This window comes from Eptatretus burgeri, chromosome 14 (assembly GCF_056783735.1).
Source record: "Eptatretus burgeri isolate ZD-2024b chromosome 14, Ebu_testis_v1, whole genome shotgun sequence".
Classification (NCBI taxonomy): Eukaryota; Metazoa; Chordata; class Myxini; order Myxiniformes; family Myxinidae; genus Eptatretus; species Eptatretus burgeri.
Window position 1 is genome coordinate 14972175 of NC_140974.1, and position 27389 is coordinate 14999563.

Consider the following 27389-nt stretch of genomic DNA (forward strand, 5'->3'; position numbering starts at 1 on the left):
TAAGCTCATTCTAAAGCATTACCTGAGATATAGTAAACACGCTAACCATTTTCCAAATGAATGCTGAGCCTCACCACCGTTGGAAACCCTATGTGGATTGGAAGCATATGCAGTATATTGTCAAAGCTGCCTCATTGCTGGAAATGTGGCGGCCAGTTTGATACATTTGAATTTAAGTTATCCCAGCACGAAAGACTGCTTGGTCACTTCCTTTATTTATGTATTTACAGATGTACTTGATAGCTTTAACAGAGTGACATTACTGTACATTGATGTGTGACTTAAATATCTCGGATAGAAAGGGTTGGTGGAAAACAACCCACCTGTTGCCAATTGTAAAGTGCTCCCTGCATATTTTTTTTATTGTGAAGTCTCCATCACCTGGTCGCTGTCTTTGATATTTCAGGTAACCTTCACTCATGCAGGGAGCGCATTGTTTCAGCGGACCATAGGGCCCATGAATCATGATGCTTGAAAAAATTTCATAAAGCTGAGGATGCTGGTTTGTATCCGGTAATTCCACAATTATGGTGAAATCAATCTCGGCCGGTCTAATTTTTCCTTTCAGCCATATCAAAATGTGGACAACTGAACAGCTGCTTTTCCATTTTGATTTGAGCTGAATAGTATTCTCTTGTTTATAGTACCGTTTCAGAAGAAGATAACCCGACACTTTGCTGATGGATCTAAACAAAATATGGCATGATGTACCCTACAAACATTCTGCTCCATTGATTATTCACTCCATAGTTTGCCCACGGTCATCTTCCATCTGCATTAAAGTCAGCTAACATCACCTTAATGTAGCATCCTTGCTGTATATATATATATATATATATATATATATATATATATATATATATATATATATATATATATATATATATATATATATATATATATAGATATATATATATATATATATATATATATATATATATATATATATATATATATATATATATATATATATATATATATATATATATATATATATATATATATATATATATATATGTGGCATGAGCAAAAATCACTCCCACTTCGCTGCGAAGCTCCATGTTGGATTCGTTGGTTTCAACCACTGCTATAAAATGAGTGAAATGAAACATTTTGAAAATTTCGAATTATTCTCACTTGTATTTCAACGTCATCATAATGCACCATGTCAGCTTGTTTAAACTTTCTTTATAAAGATTATTTCTAATACCGGCTACCACTAGGGGCGCTATATGATGCATATATATATATATATATATATATATATATATATATATATATATCAGGAATGGTGTCTTCCCCCCACCTTGAAGCCCCTCCCACAGATATGCTACCCCAACAGAAACCACACTTGGGGTACGTTGGGCAACATGCCAAATTTGGTTGGATTTTATTCATTAGTTTTTTCGTTTCGAAGCATATATAAACAAACTACAATGGAACTTGGTAAAGCGCATACCTCTGCCAGTCTGAATAAGTTACGTTTAGTATCCCACCGATAGGCCAGATCTGCATCCGGACCTTAACCAAAATCTAATCGACTTGTTCTCGTCACCTCACCAACTCGTCCACCTAGGTTTGTCATAAGTCATCCACAACTTTTTGAAATATAAGTCATCATGCTATATATAGCTTTTTGTCCCATCTCTCAATGGTGAAAGAATCACTTAAAAGAAACTCAAAATTATCGTGTCCAGATTTGGATATTTACCAAAATTGAATCCATTCGACCTCGTCACACACCTGACCTGACCATCAAGTTTCGGCTGAATCCATCCACAACTTTTTTGAGATAACCTGCTCACAGACAGACATACAGGAGTGCAAACATAACCTCTGCATGTCCACCTTCGGTGGTGGAGGTATCAAATAAACAAACAAGTATACCAATTAACTTTTACAGGATATATATATATATATATATATATATATATATATATATATATATATATATATATATATATATATATATATATATATATTGAATATGTTATGGAAGCAGCAAATAAAGCAGATAAAGAAAGGCCTGGTGGTGACAATTTGACATTTTGAAACGTTTTCCATTTATTCCTGGAGAAATATAAATCATTTATAAGAAATGCGAATTTGACAAAACAAAAAAATAATAATAATGAAAAAGACAAAGAAGGAAACCAATCCATATTGTGTTCAATTTCCAAAACACAAGGTGTAAAAGGCAGCAATGAAGATTAAATCAACCAGGAAATGATGTGTAAGCAAGGAAAGAGAAGGTGTGACCACGGGAACCCTACACAATCACATTGTGTGACAGAAACGGCTCAGAACTCGAAACACTACATCGAGCAAGCTTGCAAATATCACAATATGGTAATCCATGAAATACAGAGTCGAGCTTGAATGACAAAGAATACAGTACAATAAGGTTGACTCATAGGATCTCATGATGAGTTCTTGAGCAGGTGCTTATGCAGAAAATGTTCAGCCACTTGCATTTATGAATCTCCCAGTGCACAAGTCCAAATAAAAACAAAGATTTGACAAGTCTGAAGACGACAATGGTTCACGAGCGTTATTTGACGATGTAGATTGTTTCAGAAGTCAAGGATGAGACAATGTGATAATTTTTGACCAAGTTATAAAAATGATCAACATGATGTGGGACGAGTGACAGGTTATTAGCTGCAAAATGTCGAAAGCCCGGTTTCGTTCAACAACTTTCAAAATTTGACCTTTGCATAACCTTTAAAGGTCACAAAACAATGTTGTGGACATTAAAATAAGGAAACAGGATACGTGCTATAGCTTATTGGAGTTCGTTCGTCGAAGAATGTCGAAAACCCTGTTCGATTCCCACAACTTTAAAAATTTGACCTTTGTGGCCTAAGGATTATGACTTTTGGTGCAAAACTTCCTCTGGAACATTCCAGGAATAATATAACGTCATATAGGCTATATGGCATTTCGTATTCCTCCGATTAACCATACTTTGATGAAATCAGCGTAAAAACAAACTTCAAGGGGACGCCACGGGCAAGGTGTTCGAGATAGAGCGAAATGGTTTCAAGACTTGAGGTGGGGAATGACCTCAAGATTATGCATAAAAAATATTGTCATCCTTGCTCTCAATGTTTTGGCGGTCGTATGATTTTTATATCAAAATTTGCAATTTTCTGAGTTTTTGATCTTGGGACAAAAATGAAAACTCGGACAATGATAAGTTTTAGATAATTCATTTTGCTATTCAAATACCGAAGAACCCATTCCATTCAGTCAATTCCCTTGGAGAAGATAGATTTTTAATCCGACCACCCCCTAAAAATGGCAATTTTTTGGGCGCGGCTCCGTCCACAATGGGTGGAGCACGCCCTCATCCAGGAAAACACAACTTGACATTGATATCGAACACATAACCAAGTTTCATCAAGATCAGATCAAAGTCCACGGAGTTATGCTCTGGACAGAGAGACACACAGAAAAGCCAGTAGGCGGACATGGGTAGTCGACTTCTCTGACATGGGTAGTCTAACTGTCTTCTCCGACCGTTTTCATAGGATCCGGCTGGAAATTTTTGACAATATGGCTGAATGTACTGCCCACAGTCGCTCGTGACCCGATTTTTGATTTTCAAAAAAATTTTTTTTTAATGATTTTTCAAAAATTTCAAAGTCCCGTTGCTAGGCAACGGTGGTGTCCATGGTAACGGTTCTCATTTGCACACAACTAGGTCATGGTATGAACCTATCAACCAAGTTTCATCGAAATCGCCATTGTATTAACGGAGCACTGGACCGAACAGATATACATACAGACAAGCCGGTAGGCGACATGGCTGCTCGCTCTAGATGGAAAGCTGGCCAACGCGACTAGCCGATTTTCATGTACATGCTATCAATCAATTTAGCACAATAAATATGATTATCACAGCCCTCTTAGTTTGCGCCCAGAAACCCGCCTTGTGAAATTTCAGGCATGTTTCCAAAGAGACTCTAACAAATGGCAGCCCTGGTAATTCCATTTATCTATTCGCCAAAGATTTTATTTTTTTTATATGATTCTGTAAGACATTCTCCTTGGGCACATAAAAACAGGTCCCTCGGAGGTCCAGTTTCGGAGGTATTGATTTTTTTGTACAGTCCACAATAAGTGTACGATGTACGATAAAGTATTTTGGCTGTTGCTAAGCAACGGAGGTGTGCATAGCAACCATTCATTTTCTGTACATGCTCGCCACATTGTACACATTTCACCCAAGTTTCATCAAAATCAGACACCTTCTCTTCAAGATATTCGCAATTAACTGTTTCTGAAATGTTCGACATGTACTCGCCCAAAACCTATCTCCTCCTACAAATATTTTTGTTGGGGCTGCAAGTTGGCATGAAGGGAGCTAGATAGATTGCACACAGAACTCTAAGCTTCGATTTTTCGATTTATTTATTTTTGATTTCTTTCGATTTTTTGACCACTTTAAAGGGCCCGGGGTCCCATATTCGAAAGCACACGATTCCCAGAAATATTGGTCCTACCTACCAAATTTCATTGGAATCAGTTTAGTGGTTTCGCCCCGAGGCTTGACCAAAGTTTCACGGACAGACAGACAGATGGAAATGTCCAGAATAAGGGTGCTCTCAGAGCAGCCAACAGACAAACAGACAAACATATCGACGGAAATACTGATAATAAGGGTAGAAAAAAAAAATCTCAATTTTTTTTTTTCGACTCGATCGACTACCCAACAGACAGACAGACACAGACATAATGAATATAGTGGTCACTCTGGCTGGCGCTCGTGAACCAATCATTTATCATTGCAGAGCCTGGTGGGGTATGTTATTTACAGTAGATCTGCGAATGAAGGATCTATATATTATAAGGTATATTTCCACACACACATACACACACACACACACACACACACACACACACACACACACACACACACACACACACACACACACACACACACACACACACACACAGTGAGATATTGCATGTTGTATATGGTACGCACATTTTCCGTGACATGTTGCACATGTTAAATGCCACATATTATGGATGACGTTATATGCACACACATTATACATGAGGAGAGGAGGGAAAGGAGGATGAGAGAGGATGGAGGGGAGAGAGAGGAAGGAGGGGAGAGAGAAGAAGCAGATGAGGGAAGGGGGGAGGAGGCAGGGGAGGCAGAGAAGACAGGGGAGGGGAGGCAGAGAGGATGGAGGGAAGAGGGAGGAGGGAGGGCTCGCTAGGAAGGGAGGAAGAGCAAAGAAGGGAGGGAGGTGGGGGAAAGCGATGCCTCACCAAAAGTTGCTATACACTGCGAGAGACAGACAGACAGACACACAGACACAGAGATGGGGAACACAAATAGACTGACATGTTATGGTTAATGACCGAACACACACACAAAAAAAACATTTCAGAACAGCTGTACACACAATAACCCAACAGAGTTTGTATCCACTGGCACATCTGCAAAAACTTTGATATTGCAGTTCCAGAAAATTTGTGGGAACATGAACCAAAAGCAATCACTGAAAACATTGAAGTATTTGAAGAAAACATTGAAGAAGAAGAACAAGAAAAAAAAAAAAACAATCACTGAAAAAAGTTCACGCACGACCTAATGAGCCCAACGAGCATGAACATCTAAAACAAAGCATTGCGACCCGATATCATACTTAGGTACAAAAATATTGAAGAAGGCATTATTAATTGAGGTATTAACCCCAGTGATTTTGGACTCAACGGTGCAGACATCAAGAAAATGATCCAACTACCAAGACTTAAGAATGAAGTGAAAATATCCTGAAAGCTGAAGAATACAAAAGTTGTACCAGTGAGAGTTGAGCTCCATGAATGATGATAATGAACCTCAGAGATATTAAAAATCATCCCTGGGAATATTATTACACATGAACTACAGTTGTAAGCTGTCCCAGGCTCAGTGACAATGCTGAAGAGAGCCTTCGGCACAAAAATTTGAGAAAGAAACACTTCACAGCTTGGTCCATGAATCGTGACCCCTTACCAAAATGAAGGTGGATACTTTGAGCCTGCCCTGGGAGGACTCCATTCCACATTCTGAAACTCACATATGTAGATACCAATCAACGATGCAGACACGGAGGTGGATACTTTGAGACCTGGTAGGTCTTCATTTCACCTCCTGAAACCCACCCATATGTGGAGATAGCAGGCAACAAAGGCAACTTGCATGTACACACATCTGCGGAGAGTCGCTAAATTACAGATCCAAATATACCCATATATGTATGTACCTCTACCATGTAGCAACTACCGACTGTACATGCCAATTAGAACACGAACTGCACTGCTGCCCACTGTAGGACACTCAGCAAGCAGCTTAAGCACTCAAGCAACCACTCCAATTAAATGGTTGGTAAGGCCGAAGTCACGTTTGCTCTATGGCGAGGATACGGCGGCCGTACGCCCTCTGAATTGACAAACGTGTGGCGGCTGCAGAGTTTCTGAGGTGGCCTCAGGGTGGCCCTACGCAATATGGCTATATTTTGCAGGCCGTAGGGTCGCCGTGGAATTACAGCGCGGAGTTATAACTTTTTTCATTTCTACGTTTGCCGTAGCAATTCGACAAGCCGAAACAAAAGAACTGGTAAAAAAAAAAAAAAGAACACACTCGTTATCGTCCGTCTGGCAGCACGTTCGCCTTAAGGCCCCCCTGCGGCCGCCTTGCAGTCACCTTGCGGGCACCTTGCGTCTGCCTTGAAAATTCTATGGCCGCCGCAGGAACGCCCTAAGGTTACCGTGCGACATCAAATAAAAGACCATATGGCATCCCCACGTTTTCGGTCTCCACAATTTATAAATACGCCATGCGGCTCCCCGAAAAATAAAAACATATGTGACTGCTACATTGTGTGACCGTGGAAATACTGCGGCCGCCGTATAATTTCTAGTGGCCGTATATTTTGGAGACCCCACGGCTGCCGTGGCAAATGTGACTTAGGCCTAAGCAATTGCTCTGTCTGAATGTCCAATCATTGTCCGAATTAAGACAAATGAACTTTTTTTTTTGGAGCCAATTATGGAGCTTAAATTCTCTAATTCGTCTAAGTTTAAGTGATTCTCAAGGTTATGGCATGCGCGTAAATGAAACAAAGCCACAAACGTTGGTGTCTCAGGGTGTTCATAAGCTTTGCAATGAACCTCGAGATTTGTCACAATGATGAACAGGCATTCGATATATATGAGTGAGGAAAGTGGAAAAAGAAAACTTTATCATGAAGAAATCATTGCGGCCTATTCCAAGACGGGGCATGGTTGAGCAGGCCAAAAAAACATGGCGGCTTCAGACGCCAGCAAGGTAACCCAGGATATGCCTTCAGACACCGGAGAGCAAAGTGGCCGAGGAGCGTCCGATAAAGGATATAATTAAATAAGGCCGTTAATTATGTTCAAAAGGGGTGTTTTAATTCACCCAGACGACCAAGTTTTACTCCTGCACTTCCTTGGAGTTCTCTTTGTGTGCATGCAGTTTCAGGCTGCTAGGTTTAATGGGTTTGGAGTTATGGAGGCACACTGACACACACACACACACACACACACACACACACACACACACACACACACACACACACACACACACACACACACACACACACACACACACACACACACACACACACACACTTATTAGTATAGATGAAATGTTGTGCATGTTATATTAAATACACACATGTAATACATGACATGCTGCACAAGTTATACACACATGAAATATTTGACATGTTGCACATTATATACACACGTTATATGTGATGTGTTGCCCATGTTATACAGTATACGTAATACATGTGTTGCATATATTATGCATACAAACATTATATAGTGACATGTTACACATGGCATAAACACACATATTTACTTGACATGTTGCACAGAAATATACAGACGTGATATGTGATGTGTTGCACATGTTATAAACATATTATAATCTGGAGACCTTATATGTGCCAAGTTGCATGTTATCTACACATATATCATTCGTAACATGTTGCACATGTTATATACACACATCAAGTCAATTAGATGAAAACTTTTTGTCAGGTCAGGTCAGATCAGATCTGTGACTTGCTATAGGAATCATGTAAACCTGTACTAACCTGTTACATGGTCGGGTTGTCGGTGACTAAACTGTCTCCCCCACCAGGTTTCTTGGTGAGGAGGGTGTTTGGATATGGACACCCAGCAGGATTAAAAACAAAACGTGTCAAAGGGCAGAGGAGCTCCTTGTGAGCCAAAGGCCATCCATATCTAGTGCCCAACTGTGTCAGCGAACGTCCTCCTGCAGTTGGGTTACATTTTTAGAAAGAGGTTGGTGGCAGGATTTGCACTCCAGCCACCGTAAAACCCGTAATTCCACAAAACATATGAAAAGCACAAAAAAAATCTGAAAACTCACTCCAGGGGAGTACCTACTGTGCAGCTTACCTTCGCAGGCAGCTCACCGGATGACGGTATTGGGGGCAATTCTTCGGGACCACCAATCTTTGTAGATAGGAGGAAAACCACGGGGTAACCTTCCCGGGTCAGATTGCGGTAGTGTCTGTCGGGGTGTTACAGAGGTGTCGCCCACCAGATGGCGGTCTCCTTCAGTTAACCTGAGGCGGTCCCTTCAGGTGGGTTCCTGGAATATCCTTTCGCTAAGAAAGGATGATCACATGTCTCTGTTATCATCTGACATTGTACATCGGTATTGCAGCACTCTGAGGTTCGGAGACCAGATGGTGGCGAGATCATGGCGGGTGGTCACACCGACTATTAGTCTGGTCACTCTGATGGTTACCATGCTCAAGGAGTTACTGCAGCTGAGTCCAATAAGTTGACTCCAGTGTTAATTGAGGTAACACCGGTCAATGAGCGTATTATGAGACTTATAATTCGTCACTCCTTGGGTGTCGTTTCCCTGGTCTCTGTATATGCTCTGACTGAGGCAAGTGATCTCACCGTGAAGGACACATTCAATGCCACACTCAAGTCTGTGGTTGATCAGTGCCCCAGGTGAGATACTCTTCTCGTCTTGGGTCATGGGTGATTTCAATGCATCGACTGGAACTGATAGGGACGGTTATGAGACATGTTTTGGTCCCCATGGGTCTGGAACTGTGAACCAGAATAGCACGAAGTTCCTTGACTTTGCTTGAAGTCATGGACTTAGGGTAGTGGTTCATGGTTGCAGCGACCACAGGCTCATCGCTGGACTTGGTATTCCAACGTTGGTGTTGTGGCAAAGGAGATTGACCATGTCCTCGTTGATGGCCACTGGAGGATGATCCAGAACTGCAGGGTCCACCGGAGTGCTCATTTCCTCAATACTGACCAGAGGCTTGTTATAGCATCTCTGAAGTTGTAGCTTCAATCCAGGATAATGGTACCATCCCAGCCAAGGCTGGATGATGGCAAGCTCAAGGATGAGAGGGTAGCTGAAGAGCTTGCGAACAGGCTGAGTGGAGATTTGGGGGGTTTGGGTGCTTTGGAGGATCCTGAAGAGTTGTGGAGTGCCTTCAAGACCACCGTCCTTGATGTTGCCGCTGAATGTCTTGAGACTCACTGGAGGGTGAAGAAGAATTTTGTCTCTCAAGAGACACTGGATACCATTGACCAGAGTCGCAGGGCCAGGCTGAATGGCAGAGCTGAGCTGTTCAGGGAGCTGAGGCGTAAAACTACACATGCATTATGGGTGGACAAGCAGGCCTATGTGCGAGGAATCAGTGAGGGGATAGAGCATTACCTGTGGTCAAATGATTCTCATCCTGCTTGCAGGGGAATTTGTGCATTGTGTACCTCCAACCCATCCCTCGGTGTACTGCAGTTAGAGCAGAGGGCGGTGGGCTCTTGACAGAGGAATTCGGAGTGAAGTCCCGCTGGGCCAGTTACTTTGAGCAGCTGTACTAGGCAATTCCACCTGCTGTTGAATTGGATGGCAGAGGTGTTACTATCACTATTGCTGACCCTCCAATGAACTGCGGTCCACCTTCGTTTGTGGAAACACAGACTGCGGTGAACCAGTTGAAATGGGGTAAAGCTCCTGGGATCTTAACATCTGTGATGAACTTCTCAAGGCTGGTGGAAATGCTGAACTCACGTCGTTGCATGCATTTCTGTGCTCTGCCTGGAACACAGACATCATCCCAACTGACTGGAAGAGGGGCCTTGTTGTCCCTCTTTGGAAAGCGAAGTGTGATCGCCAAGACTGCAACAACTACCGAAGGTTGATGCTGCTCTCAGTGCCGGGAAAGGTCTTTGCTCAGATCATTCTTGATAGGGTTTGCCACCATCTGCTTGAGCACCAGCGTCGAGAGCAGTCAGGTGTTAAACCAAAGGTCAACGATTGTTCATATCCTTGCTCTTCCGGTCCTCACGTAATGCAGATGAGAGTTTTGACAGGGGCTGCTTGCAGCCAATGTTGATCTCTGTGAAGCATTTGATTCAGTGAATTGGGATGTCCTCTGGAGGATTCTTGGTCTTCGTGGGTTGCCACCAAAACTGATCAATCTGATGTCTCAACTACGCAGTAGTACTGACAGTGCTGTGTGATGTGGTGATACCATGTCTGACTTATTTCCAGTTGTTACTGGAGTTCATCAGGGGTGTTTACTGGCCCCCACACTTTTCAGCACTTGTCTGGACTAGATTCTGGGGAGGATGTCGGAGAGCTCAAACTGCTGTGCATTATTTGGGAACATCAAGATGTCTGACCTTGATTTCGCAGATGACGCAGTCATCTTTCCGGAGACTCTAGATATCATTTTGGGGCCCTCGAGGTGCTGAATGAGGAGTAGGAGCTGCTGGGATTACGGGTTTCTTGGGTCAAAACTAAGATCCAGGCTTTAAATGACATCTTGGATGCAGCTGTCCTGTCTGTACCTGTTTGTGGCAAGGATGTTGAGGTCATGGAGAGATTCACTTACCTTGGCAGTGATATTCTTATTTCTGCTGGCTGTGAGACAGAGGTCAACAGACATCTAAGTCGGTCCTGGGGATTCATGGATTCTCTGGATCATGGGGTGTCGCACTGTCGGTACCTGTGCGGGAGATGCAAATCCTGTTCAAATTTAAAGTAAATCGGATGAAAATTGAAGATTTTAGAAATTCGGTCTTTTTTGACCTTTTGATCTTTAGACATCAAAAATAAATGGTGGTTGAATTTACTTATCTGATATGCAAATCCTCTTCAAATTTCAAGGCAATCAGATGAAAATTGATAATTTTAGAAATTTGACGAATCTGTTAACCTTTGGCGTGTGTTAACCTTTTCACCCCAAAATCAATAAGCATTTTGCTTATGCCCAACTACCATTTCGTGAAGATCGGTTTAAAATTGTGACCTGCAGGCGATTGAAATACAGACAGACGGACTCATCGATCAGACTCACCAATGTACATAGAAATCTTCGATTTCGCTAGTGACAAAAAGATAAACAGAGAGGGGTGAAAACATTCCCTCCATCTCTGTCCATTGCAGATGATGGAGGGAAGAAAACAACTTTAGTTCATCAGGAAAATATGATTATTTTGCACAAAATGAGTGTGTTAGAATGTACAAATTTAAGGTTAAAATTTCAAAATTTCCCAACCATGAGAGGATGAACCTCCCACCCTTGAGGCCCTTCTCCCTCTCGATTGCTTCGGTCCCTTGTGATCCTTTCCATCCAACCGCTTTTTCTTCTCTCAATATTGGCATCTACTCGTATAAAGACTAATTCACTCAAAATTGTTAATCAACCAACATCTGTCTGCCAGTTATAAAGAACATCGAAGCTCCAATTTGAGCCATCCTCTTATAACCACCCTGCAGCCCAGATTAGATGTACAGCAGCTCTAAGTAATTGTATAAAATGACATATGAGGGGTGTGTTCCATTAGCAAGCAGCTTGCTATCGCTTGCCAAGTTAGTTGTTCTGTATCAACCACTTTGTAAGCCGCTCACCTGGCCACTAGGCAAACAGAGCAAACGATTAAAGGAGCTGCCTTCGTTATGTTTGCAAAAATGTCTGCCATAGTCGGATTCAAAATAATACTTTTTTGAATGGAGATCGCCCCCTAAATAAGGCCCTCTAGGTAAGGGGCTAAGAAAGATACTACAAACAATTAAATGTTCAGAGGCATACTCCGGTTATGTATACTCGTAATCTCTACTATTAAAAAATGTCTGTCTGTCTGTCTGTGAGAAAAGTTATGCGATGTACTTACAGTATGTCTCTTGACTTAATTGCCCCATGCACATGAAGCAAAAAATGAGGTTAAGCAATTGGTTGATGTCCGTGCATCTTATCAGTCTATGATTATCAGGTTATTATCGACGAACAACATATCTAAATTGAATGTTATATTGAGACCACGAATCGGAACATGAATAAGAAGACAAATATGAATCTACCGTTTAAATGTACTTTGGCTTGGAAATTGTCCCGACCGCAGATGCGCAGACAGGAGGGAGATATTTTATTACTCTGTCTGCTTGCTGGGCAGTCAAACAAAATTGAAAATCACTTCAAACAGGATACTTACTGCTTTTAAGGATGTCATAAAGGACACAAACAACAGGCATGAATAACTAATGTAACGTATAAGAGGGGGTGATGTAATACACTGGATAAAATGGCGGTAAAACTCTGAATCAATTTATTTATGCACCTTTAAACTTCTTTAAACTTTTATGTTAATTGAATTATATACTTGAATATTTTAGAATACAAGGGGCCTTCATAATATCTCCAAGAACCTGATATAGTATATTGATATATAGAATGAGAGGGGTGGCATGTGAGAGGGTGCAGTATTGGGGTGAAGAAGAAGCCGCTGATATGGCTATGTGTGATGCGGATTGATGCTGTGTTCTACGGCGATCAATTAAGCCTCCATCTCCTGAACTGTGTGTTGAAACCTTAGTTCTTATACGAGCCTCGACATTGTATATTTAAAAAATAAAACTAAAAACTGTGACTCAATGCCTTCTTATTACAATGTATAAGGGTGGTGTATAATACCACTCCAGTTGCGTTAAACTTCCGGATTTCTTTTTAAAGATCTTTTATATTATAACTAGAGACACCCGCTCCCTATGGGAGCAATTGGGTTTGGGGGGCGGGGGTGATCACATGTATGTGTGCACCATGCAGATGGTGTTTTTTTTTTTTAAATATCCTCATTGTTTAATGGCCACAATTATTCCCATGTTATTGTGGTGTTGGCTGGGGGAAGCTTGGCCAAAGTCTTTCACGAACTATCTGTACAGGCCTGACATTCAACTGAGGTTAAGGCAGGAATTTGTAATTTGTTCAGGTTGCCGCCAATAGCTCACCTGCTCTTCGTGAATGACACCATGGGATCTTTAAAGTCCACCAACTAATGCTGGCAGATGGACCAGTTTTACATCCATCCAAGGAACGGCACACACAGTGTTGAATCACCCTACCTGTGAAACACTGGGATGACACCAGTTTGACAGTTTGGTCGGGATTCAAGTCCATGCTCGATAGCTTAGAGGAGAGTGTGCATAGCTCTAGGCCATCCTGCCAGCCCCCATGTTAATATTATCATCATTATGCACTTATAATGGGATAGAATCGACCGATTAATTTGTGATTATAATAATTTTGATGAAAAATCAAACTTGGATGACGTAGATGCTGGAGTCAGGATTGGAGAAAGATGCATCAACAACCTAAGGTATGCTGATGATACCGTTCTCTTGTCAGAAAGTAAAGAGGACTTGAAACTGCTGCAGACAGTGAAGAAGGAAAGTGAAAAGGGTGATCTTTATTTAAACCTCAAAAAATATTGAAATTTTGTCAACTGAGAAAATTAACGTGTTCAGAAGGGATGAGTGTTCCATCACCAATCAGCTTATAGAGTGTTCGCCAAGTGGCTCGCTATATTTTAAGCACTTCAGCAAATGCTCCAATGAAACGGGTGATAAGGAATGGCTGGCTTGGCAAGCGATCGGAAGCTGATTGGTAATATAACACACCCCCACTGGATGGGGTAAAGGCTGCAATCAAGCTGTGTCTGCCAGAGCTTCGGAAAGCAGTGCAGGATAGGGATGTTTGGAGACATCTCATCATGAATGTCACCAGAAATCGGCCACGACTTAACGGAACTGGATAACTGGTTATAATAGTACCTATAGGTGTGGACCACCGACTGTTCGCCGATACACCACCCATGCGTAAGGTTGTCAAATTTTTTCCAAATTCCCCTCTGGAGAGTATCACAATTTAAACGAACCTAAGGAATATGATTACGCATCAAATATCGGTCACAATTGGGCTGTAAGGGTGTCAGTGGCAATATCACGCATGAAACCATGGCTGAGAGAGCCCCCAATATATGTTATAAACAATCCGTACACAGTCCACATATAATGTCACAGCTAGAAAAATCAGACAGGTAATGGGATTCATCATTCACATGTAAAGACTCATGCAAACAACTTTGTTAGGCCAAGATTGTTGCCACTTACCAAGAGGCCAAGCAAGTCGAGATGGCTCTGATCCGTTCATCTGTTCATTTGAGGAAGATGCAATGAGTACATAATGCCTGAATCACGTTGAGTTTCCTCCAAACTTCTTCAAGTTTAGTAGTGACTGATTGAAATTGACTGAAACGTTTGTGGTTTTAATAATATTTATGCCCGGAAGGTGTGCCCCATTAAAACGCCATGATAACCGATTATACACCTCAACATGGAGTTCGTCCAAGGCGCAAATCCCCCTTTGGGAGGAGGGCAAGTTAGATCGCTACAACCTCAATTGTGTGACCCTTAGTCCCCCTGTCAAGTTTGCTTGTGGTTGGATAAGTAAAGACCAAATGTATCGTGGTCAAAAACACAGACAGACACCAAATTGCGTGTTTTAGTATGATTGAAGTATATATTTGGACACAGCGTGGGGTATTGTGTTCTATAAACTCACTAGTTCACTATATAAAAGGACACTGATTATTCTAACACAGTACTTAATTGTCCTGCTTGTTGTCTATGTTCAAGCTCATCTCTGAGCCTTACATCGCTGGAAGGAAAAAGCAGGTAACGGATTATAATGGTAGAAATACAAAAAATATTGCGCGTGTTCTGTATCTATAACAGTCGAAAACATCTGACTCTGTCGGTGCCCACGAAGCCTGTGGCTATTGGCACAATGAACAGAAATGGCTTTTAATCCAAAGTTATTCAGGTACTGGGAGTATATTCAGAAAATGGCTTCAAACATGGCAGTTGTTGGAATCACTGGCTAATGCATGTGGTGAGACTGGTGTTCAAAATTACCCTGACAGTGTCACTACCAGCAAATCCAGCAGTAGAACGTAAAAATGGGGTAGAGAAGGAAGAGCGTCACTCGAGGAAGGCAGCGTGCCAGCAGAGAAGACAACATGCCAGCTGAGAAGGTAATGCCAGTCAATAAGGTAGAGTGTCAGTAGAGAGTACATGAATCCCATGATGCCAGTGGAGAGGGCAGGGTGTCAGTCGTGAAGACATCGGTGCCACGATGCCAATATGGAAGGCAGCATGTCAGTCGAGACTGCAGTGTCAGTGAAGATGGCGAAGTGCCAAGACAGAGGCCAGACTGTCAGTGAAGTTAAGGCAGAGAGCCAGTTGGGATGGCAAGATTCCAGGAAATAAGGCAGGTTGTCAGTAGTGAAAGCAAGTGTCAGTAGAGAAGACATGAATGCCATGCCAGTACTGAAGGCAAAACGCTAACACAAGGTCTTAAAGGAACACCCGTGGTGACTGCGGTCCATCTCGCACCACCTGCTGATAAAACGCGACAACGGGCCCCCTCCTCACACCGCTTCCAGACTCCAGCTGAATGTAGTAATTGCCAGCTGTTCGGAGTTGGCACTGGGGCATCCGCCACGGCACAAATGGGAAAGTTAAAACGGCCGCCTGCAGCCTTGTCATCATTTGACTTCCCTTTCACAGCCGTTCTCGACATCACAACCACACCTGTCCGTGGCACAGAATCACCTGAGCTAAGGTAGGTGCAGCTCTAGACAAACGGTCGTCACGCTCGTCACTCCAGATTTTTCGTGTCTCTCCGCCCTTGTCTGCCAACGATGGAGATGCTGGAGGGAGGTGCACTTGGAATGTGATCGAAGGTAGAGAGAGAGAGAGTGAGTGAGTGAGTGAGTGTGTGTGTGTGTGTGTGTGTGTGTGTGTGTGTGTGTGTGTGTGTGTGTGTGTGTGAGTGAGTGAGTGAGTGTGTGTGTGTGTGTTTTGGAGCAGTGGGACAGTGCAGTTGCACTTTTAGTCAAATCTGGAAGATTTGTGCTGTTTACTGTTGAATGGTGAGTCAGGTTCCAATAATAACATGATTGATATTTTATAGAAGCAGAAATTAAAATAGTAAACTTGAAATAAAAATTCTCATCAAGAGGTTAAAGTCCAACACACGGATTACTTCACCCAAATACAAAGTAAATGCATCAATTGGTTTGATTATGAAAATAAATAATTTTGAAGCATAATTGTCAAAACTGTTCATCAGTTACATTTTCTCAAAGTACACGTTATAGAACCAGGGTAACATCAGTTTATGGACGCATTCAATACAGCAACTGGGTCGCGCTTGTTTCAGATTTGGGAGAGTCCTGGCTTCAACATCTGAGTGGTGAATGGGTGCTTCAGCACCTGGGGAGCAGTTGCTGCAGCACCCGGGGGGAGCGGTTGCTTCAGCACCCGGGAGGAGCGGTTGCTTCAGCATCTGGGGGGAGCGGTTGCTGCAGCAGCACCCGAGGGAGCGTTGCTGCAGCACCCGAGAGAGTGGTTGCTGAAGCACCCGATGGTGCGGTTGCTACAGCACCTGGGAGAGCAGTTGCTGTAGCACTTGAAGGAGTGGTTGCTGCAGCACCCGAGGGAGTGGTTGCTGCAGCACCTGGGAGAGCGGTTGGTTCAGTACGTGGACAGCGCTTGGTTTACTCTGGTCATCGCTCATTTCAGAACCTGGATAGCACTCGTTTCAGCACATGGACAGCACTCGTTTCAGCACCTGGATAGCACTCGTTTCAGCACCTGCACAGCACTCATTTCAGCACATGCATAGCACTCGTTTCAGAACCTGCATAGTGCTGTATTCAGCACCTGTGTTGTGCTTCTTTCTACACGTGTACAGCCGTTCAGCATATGGGTAGCGGTTGTGGTTTGAGTGATTCTAAAAGCCATATCATTACTGTGAAATGCGCTCCACTGTCGTGCAATTTGAGGCTCTTTGGCAACACCTTCAGTTCCTTGCACGAAGCGATTTTGATAACAATTACGGTAAAGGTGGAAATTCATGATCAAAAGACCTCTGCAAGTGAGGGAAAACAAAGCAGGAGAGGAGTTTCACAATGCACCCCGAGTGATCTAAAACATAGACCACCACATACAATGAGCAGTATGCAACAATCACGTGATTTATTGACCCCTGGTGTTGGCTTTGTTGTTATGGTGGCAGCTTGGGATCCGAGGGTCCTGAGTTCAAGCCCCGTTGGCCGCTGAATTAATATACACCAGGAGGTTGACTCAGCCTGTCATCCTTCCGAGGTCGGCGAAGTGAGTACCAGTGTACTGGCAAGGGGGACACTGCATCAGCCGCATAGCCGCGTCTCAACCAATGATGCAAAGAGAGAGAGAGAGAGAGAGAGAGAGAGAGAGAGAGAGAGAGAGAGAGAGAGAGAGAGAGAGAGAGAGAGAGAGAGAGAGAGAGAGAGAGAGAGAGAGAGAGAGAGAGAGAGAGAGAGAGAGAGAGAGAGAGAGAGAGAGAGAGAGAGAGAGAGAGAGAGAGAGAGAGAGAGAGAGAGAGAGAGAGAGAGAGAGAGGATTTATTTATTTATTTATTTAGTTTGCTGAAATTAACACCAACTGTGGATGGCATCACTTTCACGACCTCAGGTTAGTGTGGAAGATGGGGGAAAAACACCACCCAAACGACGCCACAAATTCAAAGGTGCTGAAAACAGAAGGCTTTCCTGGAAAATATAGAAGCAGTTAAAGGTAGACATCAAGGTGGAAATAGAAAAAAAACAAGTTTGAGAAGGAAAGAAGAATAAATAAATAAATAAATAAATAAATAAATAAAGGAAGAAGCAGAAACAAGAGAAAGGCCATCAAGATGAATGTGACTTATAAGGTCCCCTGCACATTGTTAGCATAAGCAGCGGGAAAGAGATCCACTGTGATTTTGATTCAGAGATGTGTACAGACACAGTGGAAGAGCTGGAGAAGTGAAAATATGAAAAGAGTGAAGCAGGCAGCAGGAGGTTGGAGGGAAGGAGAGAGGGAGGGGAAGGGGCGGTGTGTTGGGTAGGCAAAGTGAGAAAGGGGGAGATAGGCGGAGAGGGGGAGCCAAAGAGAGTAAGCGGTTTTGGGTGGGAAGAGAGGAGGAACTGGCGAGAAGCGTTTGCAGTATAGAAGAGCGAGGACTCCTCCCGGTGCGCGAAACGGGAACAGGAGGAAGGAGAGAGAGTGAGAGCATATAAGGCGCATTCAGTGCCTGTACCTTTCTGCATAGAAGGAGTAATCCGCACGTACCACAAAGGATCCTGGGAGGGTTATGGAGAGCGAAAGGTGCGGGTCACCCGCCTTCCCAGATGAAGAGTCAAGCCCCAGCGCAGACTGTGCTCTCGGTGGTGGCCTGGAAACGGCAGGTGAGCACCAGCTCGATGCGGCCTCGCCTTGTGCCGCGCCGGGCCTGAGAGCAGCCGTGCGTGCCCGGCGAGCGTGCGCTCATCTTCCGCTGTTTCCACAAACAACGGTCAACAGAAGGATCATCTCTGCCGGGTATTTATGCGTGAAGCCAAAAAAGTTGAGGGGATGAGGTTTTAAAGGAGGTTTGGAAATCTAGGGATAGGGATCGGATGAAGCCGCAGAGCGAGGATCCATAAACCTGAGAAACATCTCCAAAGCCCCGCCGGCGCATTCCGCAAATGCGTTACAGCGATGGTGGAGAGTATAAAGCACGGATCCACCGGAGCCATGAATTCCAGCCAAAGCGAGATCGGGAATGGAAGGTGCAGGGCGTGCGGGCGGGGATCACGGCCTGCTTTACAAAACTGCGTAGACTCTTGGATTGCCCAAATAAACCAGAATGGGTAAATACGGTATCTGGTTCTGTTGCTCTAATGCACGATCGCTTCGTTATACAAGCAAACCAGCTGTGATGAGACGAAGCTTTGACGGAGAATTGTTCATATCCTTTTGTGTTACCTTTGTGACCAAATTAATAAGCTAAGCGTATATGGATATGAAGTACTAATATATCATATGGATATGAAGTGTGTGTGTGTGTGTGTATGTATATATATATATATATATATATATATATATATATATATATATATATATATATATATATATATATATATATATATATATATATATATATATATATAACATTGTTTTTAAAAAATATATGCACAAACAGATCAAACATTAGGTTGATATGAGGTGCATTCAAAAGGTTCGAGGAACTTGCTACAATAGTTCAAGAAACGCCATTTTTAGATTTTTAAAAGCATAAGTATAGATCACTGGTGAGGAAATAATTTTTCTCTGAATGGCTAATCATGTGTACTTACTTACTGAAAAATAAAAACCGCTTTCTTGGACTATTGTGCAAATCTCGTTTGGAGACCTTTTCGAACACACCTCAAATAGAAGAGATACGTACACCGTATATAATACACAAATATTACGAATACATGTATGGAGTGTAAAAACATACGTACCCCTGGAGGGACAGGATAGCCAAGAGATATTGGCACTTGTAGTGTGTGTGTGTGTGTGTGTGTGTGTGTGTGTGTGTGTGTGTGTGTGTGTGTGTGTGTGTGTGTGTGTGTGTATGTGTATATATGTATGTTGTGTATATGTATGTTATATATATATATATATATATATATATATATATATATATATATATATATATATATATATATATATATATATATATATATATATATATATATACATGTAGATATATACATATGTGTACTGTATATATATATATATATATATATATATATATATATATATATATATATATATATATATATATATATATGTATATGTTTATATTTATCTATGTATATATATAGAATTTTGTATTTATTTTTTTATATATAATATTTGCATAAACGAGCCATTCATGTTAATTGTTGGCATGCCACACTCTCAGCATTGATTTATGCTGCAGATACATCACGCATGATTTGAACTCAGCGTAATGATAATCACAGCCACGAAAAAGGTCATTCGACATTTCTTGAAGATCCCAGTAGCGTTTGTGCATTTTAACAGATCTGAGCCACCCGGCTGTGCTTTGCAAAGTGTCCGACTGCGTTCCAGATGAATTGATTGTACTTACACGGACATTCAATATATTCATGAAAACCTCCTCCCATCCACTGCATCTCCAACCTCCAGGCCCAAGATGTTGAGGGATGTTTCTCATTCCTCATGGTTTGACTTGTTTATCATTCCAATCTGAACCGACGGCTTGTGATGTTCGGAGCCAAGGTTGAAATCCAACATACTACAAGTATCTCTCCATAGACTACTAATGTTCTTGTACTTCACACTAAAGTACACGAATGTCTTTGACCTGCATGTGATTTATGTGTGAGCTCCTCCATAACCCTTAGCTCCCTGGAGAAAGAAAAAAAGAAAGAAAGAAAGAAAAAAACTCACGCCTCCGGAACTTCACCAGGAAATGGAGGACAAAATGGTTTTGTCAGCACAAAGGATAATTAACGCTGAGCCTTTTGCGCGTCCTTTGTTCTCCACAGTAATGCTCTGGAGGAATGAGGGAGGGGAAGGCAAAAGAGAGAATGATGTTGGATATCCACAGGCCAGTTTAGGCTTCCACGCACAAGGACAGGGGTGCAATGACCATGTTGATTGGCAAAGTTTGTTCTCTGCAATTCACGATATCGATTGAGTGACAAAAATGAAATGCAAAAGCAGAGACAACTTTGGCATGACATGTACAAGCTGGAATCACGTGAACTACCTAACAGAAGGGTCTACCATAACACCTGGGAGTGGTGTTCAAAATCAGACAACAACTCTTTGGCCTCTAATTTGCAAAATGGCAATGATCAGACAATATGGATAACAAGTAGCAAATAAGGATGAAATGTTATAAGTTAAAGCCAGTGTTGAGACCACCATACAGATGTATGTCACATCAACGACACAGATAAAGCGGATGACAAGACAAAAAGACAGAGAGCAAAACAATAAGACAGGTACAAGTGGACATTGTTGAATTACCAAATTGCCATCAATTTTTGGTGCTTAAGACCTTCCATATTGAGCTTGGGTCCTTACCATTCGGGAGCAAATAAACTTTGAAGAATTCCTCTTAACATATACTTGTAATCTAAAAATATGATATCAAATACCAGACAAAGACACATCAAAAGAAAAAGAAGAAATCGAAATGAAAGAAGAAACATTGTCCAGAGCCACAAATAATGCAGCAATCGGAATGTTCTCATACACGCAAGTACAAACACACACGTGTGTGCTGTTTTAAAATAATTTTGCATTCACTGATGGAATATGAGTGCACAGAGCAAGAGAAGGTATGCTCAAGGAAGGCTCAGACCCACAGCATGCAATTCAATCATTCTAAAGGAACAGGCATCTGCACTCTAAGATTAACTCTCCAGGCCTACTGTGCAGCTAGTGCAAGTGAAAAACCCAATAAAGGTGCAGCATCCTCGCTGTTTATTCGATTGCCACTCCACAGGTCCCTGAAAAACTGTTTGCGAGTATATGACACACACACACACACACACACACACACACACACACACACACACACACACACACACACACACACACACACACATATTCATGCACAAGGGCATGTTGAAAAGTAATGCTTCCAAGCCTCCTAATTTTTTTTCCTCCAAAACAGGTAAAGATAGTCAAATGAAAAAAGTGCAGTCTGCAAGTTGGTTCTTCCCACTACTGTAGGTAAAGTTTCGTGATTCTGACATTCGATGAATCAATGCTATATTAGTCAAGATGGCAGAGTGGCAGAGTGGCAGCGTGACGTTGTCAGTGCTGTGAAGTGTGAAGCGCTGGAGATGAGAGTTGGGGTGACCGACTGGAGATGAGATGACCTGAGATGAAAGTTGAGTGCAACATTCCAATCATGAGAGTAAGAGACGGTCAATGGAGTATTCGTACCTCCACAAAGGATCACCATCCCCAACTTGGCTCCTTCAGATTTTCATCTCTTCCCCAAACTTAGGCAATACCTTTGTGGAGAACATTTCTCTGATGATGATGATGTCAAGTCCACTGTGAAGCACGAGTTAGATCAGCAGGATGCAGAGTTCTATCCTGACGGCATCGCAAAACCACGGGGACATTGACAGAAATGTGTGCACTGCAGTGGTGATTATGTGGAGAAATAAATATGCACCATGATGGAATAAAGATCGATGTTAGTGGCTGTCTGTTTCAATCGAATATCTTTATCTGTTTTGGCGATATAGAATAAGAGGCATTACTTTTCAACATGCCTTTGTACACACACACACACACACACACACACACACACACACACACACACACACACACACACACACACACACACACACACACACACACACACACACACACAATTATATGTTTGCATATATACATATGTATAATTGCAAAAAACTTGAAGATCTCTTAAATTGGTGAGACGTCTACTTTGCAATGCCTGAAATAAACTGGCTTGATCGGTACAAGAATAAAGGCCAGGAAGACTCAGAAGAACCCCCCCCAAGGCAAGACAAGTGCTTGAAGTTGCTCAGCTTACATGAAAGAAGAAAATCAAATCAGCAGCTGACAAATGAAATGAGAACAGGCCTGCACATTAACATCTCGTCAAGCACTGTGCATAGAAGGCTGATTACAGCAGGTCTCCATGGCAGAGTTGCAGCAAAGAACCTACTGCTGAGGCTATAGGATAAGGTGAAAATACTGAAATTTCCAAGGCAACACAAAGATTTGGCAACTGAACAATGGAATGGTGTATTTTGGTCTGTTGAATCAAAGTTTGAAATTTTTGGATCGAAGAGACACCACTTCGTACACCGAAGACCGGGAGAATGTTTTGACAGTAGGTTGCAGCCTACTGTTAAACACAGGTGAGGGTCTGTGAGTGTATGGGATGGTATCTCACCTTTTGGGTGTGGAGACAATGTTAAAATCAATGGGACGCCAACAAAAGAGAAATACAAGCAGATACTGCAGCACAATGCAGTTCCTCATGGAAATCGTTTAATTGGAAAAGGACTTCTTTTCCAACAAGATCACGATCCAAAACACACTTCCAACGTAGTTAAAAGTATTTGGAAAACAAAATTACAGCTGTTGTGCTTCAAATGTTAGAATGGCCACCCCAGAGTCTGGACCCGAGTCCCATCGAGGCCACATGGGATTATTTGCAAACAAAGAAGTACAATAGGAACCTGTGGATTGCTTCAATCTTATACAGGAAATGTGGGAAAAAAGAAATGACACTCAATTATGCAAAGGATGGACACACAAATTATTGACTGATATGATGAAATTACACTGTTCCTGTGATTTACTTGAACAGTTTGTTTCACGCACATTTATAAAGGCTGGTAATTTACAACAATAAACACATGTGATTCTTATCACTGAGAACACCAACTTCAGTGGTGTTTTTCCAACTTCAGTGCCAACTCACCCCCCTCACCCCTCACTCTCACTCTCAAAGCAACCATCCCACTCTTCTCCCTCCAAGCCTCCCTCTCACCTCTCTCAAAAATTCCCCCCTCACCTTTCTCCCAGCTTTCATCCCCCTCACTCTTCCTTCTCTAAGTTGCCCCCCTCTCATCCACCAACCTGCCTCCCTCCACTGCCCTCTCACCTCCATCTCTTCACTCCACCTCCTCAAATCCTCAACTGCCTTCTTCCTTGTCTCTTGTCCCCCTCTCCCCCAGCACCACAGAGCCTTTTCTCCTCCTCATTCGGCCCCCTCCCCTCGCTATTCTGCAATACCCCACACTCTTTCAGCAACCCTCCTTACCTCCCCCCTTCGTCCCTTGTCCTACCCTCCCCCTCCCCCTCCACCTCCTGCACCCAAAGCCTCCTCCCCTACCTCTTCATTAAAAGTGTGGACCTCAAATATCCGGGGCCTTCGCTCAAACCTTTCAGATCTTTCCATACAGGTTGCCACTGACAAACCAGACATTATCTGCCTAACAGAAACCTTCCTCTCCCAAGACGTGTCTGACTCCCAAGTATCTCTCCCTGGTTACTCCCTCTTACGGTATGACAGACCTGAGCCTCGTCCTGGTGGAGGTGTTGCTCTCTTCATCAAAGACTCTATTCCTCACTCTCCATGCACTGCTCTCACTCCCCCACACCCCCAGGAATATCTCTGGCTTCGGCTTCCCTCCACTCCCACCTCATGTTTATATGTGTACTGTACCGTCCACCGAACAGTGATGACTCCATCTACACCTCACTATCCGAAAACATGGACCATCTTCTATCTTCTCATCCAAACTCTCTCTTCCTCTTATGTGGTGACTTCAATTGTCATCACGCCAGTTGGCTAGGTGTGGGTACCTCTCTCACCTGCCATGGCACCTCAGCAAAAGCTTTCTGCGACTCATTGGGACTGACTCAATCGGTCAACTTCCCGACCCGGATCTCAACCAATGGTACTCCATCTCTTCTGGATCTGATTTTGACAAATTTCCCTGACAATATCTGCTGCTCTTCCTTCGCTCCAATTGGTTCTTCTGACCACGTCCTTGTTAAAGTGGACATCTCTCTGGCTGTTATCAGAGAACCACCTCACCGCCGTCGAGTCTGGCATTTCACTCAAGCCGACTGGCAGGGTCTCCGAGCAGCCATCAAACTTACAGACTGGTCTCCTATCACTACTTTCTCAAACATCAACTCATCCTGGGAATTCTTTCAAAGAAACTTGCTCTCCCTCATGCACAGATTTATCCCCTCTCGTGTTCAGTTGTCTTACCCTTCCTCCCGCCCTTGGTTTACTGAAGCTTGTGGCGAGGCAGTTGTCCTGAAACAACTTGCCTTTTCCTCATGGAAAGCAAACCCAACTGAGGGCAATCTCAGTTCTTTCCACAAAGCTCGGAACAAGTGTGTATCTACCCTCAGGAGAGCCAGAAAACAACATCTTTCTCATCTCAAGTCTGAACTCTCAAACCTCTCTCCCTCCTCAAAATCCTGGTGGCGTTTAATCAAATCTGTTTCTGGTGTATGTTCCCCCTCCATCCCCTCCCTTACCTCAAATAGCCGCACTGCTGATTCCACACGTGATAAAGCTGAATGTCTAAACTCGGTGTTTGCAGCTAAATCTTGTGTCCTAAACCCATCACTATCTCTACCCACTTTACCCAGTCGCACCCAACTGTCCCTGGACTCTGTATCCTTTTCTCCTGACAAGGTGGAGAGCTTGCTTTCAAACCTCGAGTCAGATTCTGCAACCGGTCCAGACGGCATCAGCCCACGTGTCGTCAAAGCCTGCTCTTCTGCTCTTGCTCACCCTCTCTCTGTTCTATTCACCCTCTCATTTGCCCAAGGTCATCTGCCATCTGCTTGGAAATCTGCTAACATCACTGCCCTGCATAAAAAGGTGCAAAAACAGATCCCTGTAACTACAGACCAATCAGCCTTCTCCCAATCATCAGCAAGATGATGGAATCCATCATCGCTTCAGACATGAAATCCATCCTCTTCTCCAATGGCTTGATTTCCAATCATCAATTTGGTTTCAGACCAGGTCACTCTACCCTGGATATGCTGCTTCTGCTCTCCCATCAATGGATGGAGGTCCTCAATGCCAGACAGGAAATCCGAGCCGTATCCCTGGACATATCACGTGCTTTTGACACAGTCTGGCACCCTGCACTACTCACCAAACTCTCTTCCCATGGTATCCAAGGCAATCTCCACTCATGGCTCGCAGACTTCCTCTCCTGTCGCAGTCAACGTGTGGCCCTAAATGGAGTTCTTTCATCCCCTCTTCCTGTGCAGGCTGGAGTTCCTCAAGGTAGCGTTCTGGGCCCTGTTCTTTTTCTGGTTTTCATCAATGATCTCTCAGACTCTCTGGAAAATCCTCTATTTCTCTTTGCCGACGACTCCACCCTCTGCCGTACCATCTGTCATCCCTCAGACCGGCAAGCAGCAGCTTCTTCACTCACTGCAGATCTGGATAAAATCACAAACTGGTCCAACACGTGGAACATGTCTTTCAATCCAGACAAATCTCACACTCTCACTATGTCTCTTCTAAAGGACCATTTACAAAACCCCCCCATCCACTTTCTCAACAACCCTCTGGAAGAAGTCTTTTCTTTCAAGCTTCTGGGTCTCACTATCTGCCATGACCTTTCCTGGGAAAGTCACATTTCCAACCTCACCTCAAAAGCCAGTTGCCGACTGGGAATCCTCCGTCGTGCAAAGTCCTTCCTCGGCCCTCTTGAGCTCCTGACCACTTACAAAGCTTTTGTCCATAGCCTGATGGAGTACTGCTCTCCCCTCTGGGCTGGTGCTCCTGCCTCCCACCTTTCTCGGCTTCACGCTGTCGAAACCAGGGCATTTAAGATCATCGGCATCTCCCACAATGAAGCTGAGTCTTTGGGCCTCTCACTCAATCACCGCAGGTTGGTTGGTGGTCTTTCTGTCTTCTACCGACTCCTCTCCAGCCTTGCCCCCCCTGCTCTCTCTGCGATTTGTCCCCACCACATTTACACAGGGCGCTCAAGGTCCGCCAACAACCCCCTTCTGGTAAAACTACCAAAATCACGAATCACTGCTCATCTTCACTCTTTCATTCCTCTTTTTTCCCGCCTTTGGAATAAACTTCCTCACTCTATTCTTTCCCATTCTTCCCTCCAGGCTTTCAAAACAGCTGTTCACCACCACCTCTTATCTTCCCCCATCCAAATCCTCGATCTTTTCTACCCCCGATAATCCACCCAAGCCCACTTCCTTCAATTCCCCTGCTTTCCTTCCTGAAAGTCCCTGTAATCTCCATCTTCTATTCGCCATGTTCCCCGTCCCATCCCCATCCCTCTCCCTTCCACAGTTCACCTAATGTGTCTGTTCCCCACTGTTTTGTCCCTTCCACTCCCGCCCCTCTTTGTCATGCCTCCTTGCTGTGAGTTGTGTGTTAGCTCTCATACGAGCCTCGACCAAGGTATACAAAAAAAAAAAAAACACTGGTTTACAAAAATAAAATAAAATTCTGAGGCAAGCATGTGAATAGGTGTTTCTGACTAATTTTGATATGCTGAATTCAAATTTCTAAACATTTTTGCTCTATCACCTCTTTTTTTGCTTTCACGTATCCCTTTTTTATTATAATGCA

The 27389-nt window shown here is 43.2% G+C and overlaps 1 protein-coding gene across 3 annotated transcripts in view; it reads left to right on the forward strand.

Annotated features, from left to right (window-relative positions):
- The first annotated feature begins 18357 nt into the window (after nt 1-18357).
- LOC147012698 (KH domain-containing, RNA-binding, signal transduction-associated protein 2-like) overlaps nt 18358-27389 on the forward strand; it is a 98230-nt gene continuing 89198 nt past the window's right edge. For all 3 annotated transcript variants that reach the window (XM_085853781.1, XM_085853782.1, XM_085853780.1), the window contains exon 1: nt 18358-18654. In XM_085853781.1, the coding sequence (XP_085709907.1) occupies nt 18561-18654 (94 nt within the window). In that variant the 5' untranslated portion in view covers nt 18358-18560. The remainder of the gene's footprint in view (nt 18655-27389) is intronic.